The 9,067-nt window shown below is 60.6% G+C and overlaps 1 protein-coding gene across 1 annotated transcript in view; it reads right to left on the reverse strand.

Annotated features, from left to right (window-relative positions):
• GALNT9 (polypeptide N-acetylgalactosaminyltransferase 9) overlaps window positions 1-8,739 on the reverse strand; it is a gene marked incomplete at both ends in the record, with an annotated part of 21,961 nt that extends 13,222 nt beyond the window's left edge. The window contains one exon of the mRNA XM_079762811.1: window positions 8,452-8,739. Within this exon, the coding sequence (XP_079618937.1) occupies window positions 8,452-8,739 (288 nt within the window). The remainder of the gene's footprint in view (window positions 1-8,451) is intronic.
• Window positions 8,740-9,067: the final 328 nt, after the last annotated feature.

Raw genomic sequence — 9,067 nt, forward strand, 5'->3', positions numbered from 1 at the left:
CGCGAGCCCCACGTGACGGGCGAGGGGTGCTGGGTGCTTTCTCAGCAGGGACGACCGGCCGCCGTGTCAGCAGCGCCCTCGGGCCCCCCGCCCCCCCCATCTTTCTTCGCCCTGTTGTTGTTTGCAGTGGTTCCCGGGGTCACGGTTATGACCCAAGAAGGCAGCTCGCGGCTCTGTTTCTGGAAGGTTCCGCGTTAGCCAGTCGCCTGGCGTCCTCCAGGGCAGAGGAGAAATCAGCATGTTCCCGGCGGCGACCACGAGGGTACGTATGTGCACACACATGTACTTACAGAAACACATCTACCCACACGGAGGGCTCAGTGGTCACCCTGAATGGGAGTGGGACCTAACCCAGCAACAGGGCCTTTTTTAAAATTTTAATATTTTTTTTAAGTTGATTTCAGAGAGGAAGGGAGAGGGAGAGAGAGAGAGAAGCATCCATGATGAGAGAGAATCATGGATCGGCTGCCTCCTGCACGCCCCCCACTGGGGATGGAGCCCGCACCCGGGCATGTGCCCTTGACTGGAATTGAACCCAGGACCCTTCAGTCCACAGGCCGATGCTCTATCCACTGAACCAAACTGGCTAGGGCTTTTTTTTTTAATTTTTAAAATTTATTTCAGAGAGAGGAAGGGAGGGGGAGAGAGAAACATCAATGAGGAGAATCATGGATCGGCTGCCTCCTGCACGCCCCCTGCTGGGGATCGAGCCCACAACCCGGGCCTGTGCCCTGACCGGGAATCGAACCCCGACCTCCTGGTTCATAGGTTGACGCTCAAGCACTGAGCCACCCCGGCTGGGCAATGGGGGTGCGGGGGGGGGGGGGGGGACGCGGTCTGGCAGCGTCTGGATTTCATGTTTCGTGAGAAAGACAAAGCACAACGCAGCGGAGTCCCGTTAGCAGGGTTTGGTCGGGGACTGAATTCTCACTCGGAGGAGCGAGGGGCGGGTGTTCGGGAGGAGAGGCGCGGTGACAAGGACGGCCGGGCTGCCGGGAGCCCCGTGGACAGCCCCTGCCCCTCCCCACCCCGAAGAGTCACCTCCCCGGCTCCCTGGATGTGTGGGCGGCTGTGATTTCTCAGCTTGGACGGAAGTGTGGCTTCCCAGCGCCCAGCTTCTCTCTGAGTCACCGAATCCCATCTGTCACGACGCCTCAGCCAATCTTCCCGGAGAGGAAACAGCCGCGGCAGGGGCTGCGGGCACACGCGCTTCGGAGAGGGAGAGCAGCGTGCAGGCGCCTCGGGGAGGGGGGCGGCGTGCCCGCCAGCGGCTCGGGCGGCCCGTGAGATACGGCCGGGCTCAGGATTCGGGGTCCGGACACCCCTGGGGACGCGTGGCGGCCTCTGGCAGCCACAGAAGGGGTCTCGGTGTCAGCCGGGGTCCCCGGGAGGGCAGGGCAGGCTGGTCGAACCCACCGCGACCCTGGGAAACCACTGGGAACGTTAGACGTGAACGCCAGGAATCACCTCCATTTCTCTGAGCTGTAACTGCCCGGCCAGGAGTGACCAGGCCCGGAGGAAGAAAAATGGGAACCGAGCAGGTGACTGGGTTCCTGGGAGAGGGAAGGGGGGCGGGTCTAGATACTGCAAACTCGCCCGGCTGGCATGGCTCAGGGGTTGAACGCGACCTAGGAACCAGGAGGTCAGGGTTCGATTCTGGGTCAGGGCACAGGCCCGGGTTGTGGGCTCCATCCCCAGTGGGGGGCATGCAGGAGGCAGCCGGTCCATGGTTCCCTCTCCTCATGGATGTTTCTATCTCTCTCTCCCTCTCCCTTCCTCTCTGAAATCAATACAAATATATATATTTTTAAAAATACTACAAACTCGGCATTTCAGAGAGGACAGAAGGGGGAAGACGTTCGAGGGCCAACTGGAACCCGCGTTGGGCACGGCCTGGGCGACCCAGGAGCTTCGTTGGGGGTGGGAGGGCCCCACGGCCAGAGGCCCCGGGAGCAGCTCCCAGGGGGACGGACAGACCGACAGAGACAGACAGACAGACTTACAGACTTGGGACGGGCGCTGCGTGGCCGGCGGGTCCTCACGCGCCCTGGGAGCAAAGAGGCCATTGCCTCCGCCTCCCGAGCCAGCAGGAAATCACTCGTCACCTGCTGTGACCTTGTGGACCTGTGACCTTGGAGGTCGACCCCATGGAGTGTGCGGGGGCAGCAGGGGGGAGGGGGAGGGGGTGGGAACGGCCTTGAGCAGAGCATCCCGCCAGCGCGAGACTCCTAGCTCTTCCCGGTAAAAACCGAGGCCTTGCCCTGACCGGTGTGGCTCAGCGGATAGAGCGTCCGCCTGTGGACTGAAAGGTCCCGGGTTCGATTCCGGTCAAGGGCATGTACCTTGGTTGCGGGCACATCCCCAGTAGGGGGTGTGCAAGAGGCAGCTGGTCGATGTTTCTAACTCTCTCTCCCTCTCCCTTCCTCTCTGTAAAAAATCAATAAAATATATTAAAACAAAAACAAACAAAAAACGAGGCCTTGAATATACGTCTGTTCATGCTGATGATCGCCAAGTGCAGATACCAGGTGTACCGGTTCAAATTCGGATACCGGTTAAAAATGCGGATTTTGTCATCAAAGAAAACACGGTAATTTCAAGAGAAACATCAAAAGTGCTTTCTTCAAAGTAATGTCCATCGCTAGCCTCACATTTCCCCCATCTTTCGGGTCATTTGTGGGTACCGTCCCAATAGGACTTTTCTTGTTTTGAGGCAGACCGTTCAGAGACCCCATTTTCCACTTCTTCGTATGTTTTGAAGTGCTGCTCAGACAGTGCGTGTGCCATCGATCGGAACACGTGGTCGTCTGAAGGAGCAAGGTCTGGTGAACACGGCGGGTGGGTTCATACTTCCCGGGCAAGATCTTTTCACGTGTCTGTAACTGGTGTTGAAGTGTGTGATGGTGCGTCATCATGGAGCAGAATTACTTTGCCATGTCTTCTGGAACATTCTGGTTGTTTTACGATCAAAGCGTGGTTCAAATTGATTCTTTGTTGTCGGTAGCGATCAGCATTAACCGTTTCACCTGGTTTGAGAAGCTCATAATACACCACACCTTTTCGATCCCACCAAACGCAGAGCATTGTCTTCTTTCCGAAGCGATTTGGCCTTGCAGTCGATGTTGATGGTTGACTTGGATCAACCCGTGATTTTGTGCATTTGGGATTCTCAAAATAAATCCACTTTTCATCACCAGTCACAATTCGATGCAAAAAAGACTTTCTTTCGTGCCATTGAAACAACGTTTTACTGATGACTTTTCGGTTTTCCATTTGTCTTTCGTTCAGTTGATGTGACACCCATTTTCCTTCCTTTAAAATCTTTCCCATTGCTTGTAAACGATCGGAAATTGTTTGCTGAGCAACGTTTAATCTTTCTGCAAGTTGTTTTTGGGTTTGACACGCATCTTCATCCAATAATGCTGGTCATTGTTGGTCTTCAAACTTTTTCGGTTGACCTGGACGTTCTTTCTCTTTCACATCGAAATCATCCCTTTTAAAGCGTTTAAACCAGCGCTCACAAGTGTCTTGAGATGGAGCATGTTCACCATAAGCTTCCCGAAGTATATGATAACTTTCAGCAGCACTTCTCTTCAAAATAAAGTAATGAATTAAAACTTCCCGCAAATGCTCTTTTTTTGGCATGAAATTCGACATTTTTAAGCGTAAAAACATCTATAATGTTAACACCTTCAGAAAATTTGACACATGAGGTTTTGAAGCTTGTTGTCAATACAACAAAATAACCTACATATCAAATCGCCTCTATATCAGCATATGTGTAACTCCATCAATTGAAAAGAATCTGCATTATTAACCGGCTGATGGTTAACCTGCATGATTAACCGGTTGATGGTTAACCCACATTATTAACCGGCTGATGGTTAATCCGCATGATTAACCAGCTGATGGTAAATCCGCATCATTAACCGGTTGATGGTTAACCCACATTATTAACCGGCTGATGGTTAATCCGCATGATTAACCGGGAGCCACAGATGCCTGGGCCTTCGAAGGGAACCTTGCTCCCTCCCAGCCTCAGCTGGATCCACTCTCCCTCCAAATACGGCCGCTGATCTCATTCCCGACAGGACTTCCACGGTTCCCGGGGGACCAAACGGATAACGTATTGCCGATGGCGGGGAGACGGACGAGCCTGGGAGACGATGGAGTCATGAATATTTCGCAGGGCCCGCGATGCCTGTAAAATATTCCCTCGCCGAGACTAACGAGTGTTTGATAAATCTCCCTCCATCACCCTCGCGCGTCCCTCGAAGATGAATATGGATGGGCCGGGGCCGGGGCGGGGGGACAGGGGATGGAAATGCGGGCAGATGATTCCCTGGCTCTGCCTTCACCAGGAAGGGAAGGGAGGGAAGGGTGTGGACTGCCGCGCGGCCGGCTCCTCCCAACCAGCGGGCCCACTGCCCCCGGTTCAGGACTCCTTATTGCTGGGGGTGTGTGTGTGTGGGGGGGGGACATTCGGGGTCCTGCTGCCTTGGCAGCCACCTGGCTCCGAGGGGCCCTGCACCAGAGGGCCAGACGGTCAGGCCCGGCTCCCCACGCCCACCCAGGTCTGAGGGGGCAGGACTCTGCTCAGATCCCAATGGCAGCCCGGCCGGCGTGGCTCAGTGGTTAAGCATCAACCTAGGAACCAGGAGGTCCTAGGGTTCGATTCCCAGTCAAGGGCACATGCCCAGGTTGCAGGCTCCATCCCCAGTGGGGGGCGTGCAGGAGGCAGCCGGTCCATGATTCTCTGTCCTCATGGATGTTCCTCTCTCTCCCTTCCTCTCTGACATCAATAAAAATATATTTTAAAATAAATAAATAAACAACCTGGAAAATGAGTTTTTTCCTTTGGGTGAACAGCCGTGGTCGGCAAACCGCGGCTCGCGAGCCACACGCGGCTCTCTGGCCCCTGGAGTGTGGCTCTTCCACAAAACACCACGGCCTGGGCGAGTCTATGTTGAAGAAGTGGCGTTAGAAGAAGTTTACGTTTAAAAAACGGCTCTCCAAAGAAATGTCAATCGTTGTCCTGTTGATATTTGGCCCTGTGGACTGATGAGTTGGCCGACCACTGGGTGAACAGCAATGGGGTGGGGGATGGGGTGTCAGACTCGAGTCCCCTCGACACCAGCTGTCACCCAGCGGCGGGGGGGGGGAGGGGGGGACAGAGTCCCAACCTCTGCTTCCTCAGTGGAGACCCCCCCCCACGCTGTGAGTCAGGTGGCCTCCCAGGGGCCCGCCGGCCGGTCCCTCCTCCAGCGCCCGCCACTGCCCTGCAGGACGGAGAAGTGGGCCGAGCGGCCCTGAGACGCGGCCCCCACCCCGCGCGTCCTCCGCGGGACCTCGGCGGCGGAAACCCACAGACGCGTTTTCTCCGGGTTTCTAACCACCAAAGGATACACGGTCCTCCCTCCCGAGGAGAGAGCGGAGCCTCTGGACCCTGCAGGTGGCTGAGCTGCCCTGTGGATGCGGCTCCGCCCCGCCCCACGCACGCCAGGCCTGCCGCCCACAGGAATCATTCCTGGAAGCATGGCTGCATTTCCCGACACACGACCCCCACCCGGGGTGAGGCCGGCCCGGTGCGGCCCGCGCCCCCACGGGAAACACGTGGGGGTGTCTATCGCAGGGCGAAGGGTCGTTGCATCTCCCCTCCCCCAACTACCAAGATCCAGGTCTGCCCCCTGGCCAGTGTGGCTCAGTGGATAGAGCGCCAGGCTGCAGACGGAAGGGTCCCGGGTTCGATTCAGGTCAAGAGCACGTGCCCGGGGTGTGGGCTCGGGTCCCCAGGAGGGGGCGTGCAGGAGGCAGCCGGTCCATGATGCTCTCTCCTCATGGGTGTTTCTCTCCCTCTCCCTCTCCCTTCCTCTCTGACGTCAATGAAAACATATTTAAACGTAAATAAATAAAATAAAACGGAGCTGCCTGTGCTCTGGCCCTTCCGCGTCCTTCCCAACGGGCTCAGCCCTGTTTTCACGTGGCTTCTTGTGACCAACCGTCCGCCCCACTCCTGCACTGCCCCCCCCCCACCGCATAGGGACCCCCTGGGGTGCGTGTGGCCTGGGGGCTCCCCTGTCATTTCCTGGGTGAGACACTGTGCTGTGTACCTGGCCGGAGCGGGGGCGAGACGGACTCCCCAAAGAGAGTGAGGGCGGGGGAGGCAGAGAGGGAGGGAGAGACACACACAGAGAGATACAGAGACAGAGGGACAGAGAGAGGGGGAGGCAGAGACAGACAGACAAACAAATGGAGACAGAGGGACACCGACAGAGATGGGGGACAGGTGGAGAAAGCTGGGGGGGGGGGGGAGAGGGACATTGAGGAGGAGGAAGAGATTAGGGGGAGGGAGGGAGGGGTTGAGGGGGGAGGGAGGGAGGAGAGAAGTATTTTTACAGGAAAAGGAGGGGTAGAGGGAGGAGGGGAGAGAAGGGTGGCGGGGGACGCCAGGGGAGAGGGGCGAGGCCGGTGGGCCTGGGTGACCCTCCTCACCGCAGCTCAGAGCTGGGAAGCCGGAAGGTCCAGGGAAGAGCATGGCTCTTCCTTCTCACCGTGAAGGGCTCGGTGCAGAGCCGCCGGCCTGATGTTACACAACCGGGAGCTGCAATGTTTTTACGTAACCCTCGGGCTCTCCCAGAAAACACGCCCTCACCCTGGCAGACCCCCTGCAGGACGGGGGGGGGGGGGCTCCCGCGGGCACACGCCTCCGAGAGGCACCACCCCCTGGCGCGGCCAGGGCCGCTGAACCCAACCTCCGCCCGCGCGGCCTCGGCGAGGAGGGGAGGCCAGGACAGCCCCAGAGCCCTTCGGAACCGCCTGGGGAGCAAGAGCAGGTGTCCTGTCCTGTCCTTCCTGTCCTGTCGGGGGGTGGCGAGGGGTGCCCGGGCGCGAGGGGCTGCGGGGCTGGCTCCCGGCAGGCGAGGCTGCGGACAGAGCCTGCGTCTCAAGGGGTCGCCGCCAAGGCTCCAGGTTGAGAGGTGCTGCTCAGAGGTGGGCTGAGCACCTGGGAGGGAACCCCGCCCGGCCCCCCATCGGCAGGGCCGAGGGCAGACCGGCCCGGGCGCCTCCCCGCGAGTCTGTGACGGATGCTGCCTGCGTGCCGCTGGGCGGCCAGCGCCGAAACCAGAGGAAAAGCCCCAAAGAGATCAGCACACTTTCCTCCTCCGCCCAGTGCCTCCGACGCAGGGAAGTGCTCGTCCGCCAGCGGTGGCCACGGCCCTGACCCCTGGGAGCGACGCTGACTCTCCGGGGGGACCCACACCTGCTCCCGATGCAACAAGGACCCCCCCCCCCCCCCCGCCAGCAGCTGGGCTTCCCACAGACAATCCCCTGGTCCAGGCCCACCTGCTCCGTGAACACCTGCCGGGCCCCTGACCACGTGTCCCCCGTCACCGGCTCCCAGCCTCACGCTTGACCCCCCAAAGCTTTCTGGAGCAAGCGAGCCCTGGGCTCCCCCAGGATGGGCGGCTGAGTGAGCCCCGTGGTCAGCGAAGCCCCTCTCCCCACGAGCATAAAAGGGCGCCCAGCCACGTGGCTCAGCTCAGGGGTGGAGCGTCGACCTAGGAACCAGGAGGTCACGGTTCGATTCCCGGTCAGGGCACAGGCCCGGGTTGCAGGCTCGATCCCCAGCAGGGGGCGTGCAGGAGGCAGCCGATCCATGATTCTCTCTCCTCATGGATGATTCTCTCTCTCTCTCTCCCTCTCCCTTCCTCTCTGAAGTCAATAAAAAAATATTTAAAAAAAAAAAAAGAGGGCCAGGCCAGCCACCTCTGAAGGGCAGCGTCACCCTCCGGTACCCGACCCCTGACCCCTGACCCCTCAGCAGCCAGAGCAGCACAGTATGCCTGCACTCTTGCCCCTGGGCACCACCTGCCCCTCAAGCAGGTCCTACAACCTCTTTTTTTTTTTTTTAATCCTCGCCCTGAGGATATTTTTCCATTGATTTTTAGAGAGTGGAAGAGAGAGGGAGAGACTGAGAGAAACATGGATGTGAGAGAAACACATCGATGGGTTGCCTCCTGCACACGCCCCAACCAGGACCCGGGCTGGGGAGGAGCCTGCACCCGAGGTCCGTGCCCTTGACCGGAATCGAACCCGGGACCCTTTGGTCCACAAGCCGAGGCTCCATCCACTGAGCCACCCCGGCCAGGGCAGGTCCTACAGCCTCTTGGGAACTTCTCTGCGGTGCCCGGTCCCAGCAGGGGGACAGCGGGGCCCTGGAGTGTTTGGGGAGGGAGGGTGGGCTCAGGGGTCCCCTGGGCAGCGGGGTGGCCAGCGGTCATCAGACACCGCCCTCTGCGGCCGGAGCCAGCCCAGAGCCAGCCCAGAGCCCTGCTCTCCCCACCTGCCGCCCGGGGTCCCCAAAGTTCCAGCCCGGCCCGTGGGCCATCCGCCCCCGGGGTCAGCGCAGGGTCAGCGGCCGGGACCCAGGGCAGTGGCCGGGCTCCGGACAGCACCCCCCGCCCCCCCCAGTCCCAGAGGCTCACCGTTCAGCTGGTGGTACACCACCTCCTCCAGGTGGTCCAGGCGCTGCAGGATGGCCTCGCGGTCCCCCGGGTCCCCCCGCGCGCCCGCCCTGGGCAGCCGGCTGCGCGCCCGGCGGTCGGCGGCGCCGCGCAGGACCGGCCCCAGCCCCTCGGCGCGGCCCTGCAGGCGGCAGTACGCGGAGAAGAGGACGATGCCCACGAACACCAGGATGTTCACCGTCAGCAAAGTTTTGATCTTCCTGGCCACCGCCATGGACGCGGCTGGGAGCCGGGGGCTGCCTCCCCCGCGGGGCACCTGCCGGGCCCGGCCGCCCGAGGCTCCGCCCAGCCCGGCGCTTCGGGGACCATGAGCCCCTCCTGGCTGGCTCGCTGCGGGGCCCCAGGAGCTGCGGGGGGTGGGGTGGGGGGGCTCAGGCTGGGGGAGGGGTCCTGCGGGTTTGGGGCTGAGCTAGGGGGGCTGGGGGCCGGGGAAGGGGGGCTGTGGGTTTGGGGTGGGGCGGGGGCTGCGGGCGGGGCTGCGGGCGGGAGGAGGGGCTGCGCCGGGAGCTGTCCCTTCAGCACCACCGCGCCCGCTCAGCGCG

This window comes from Cnephaeus nilssonii (genome assembly GCF_951640355.1).
Source record: "Cnephaeus nilssonii genome assembly, chromosome: 22".
Taxonomy (NCBI): Eukaryota; Metazoa; Chordata; class Mammalia; order Chiroptera; family Vespertilionidae; genus Cnephaeus; species Cnephaeus nilssonii.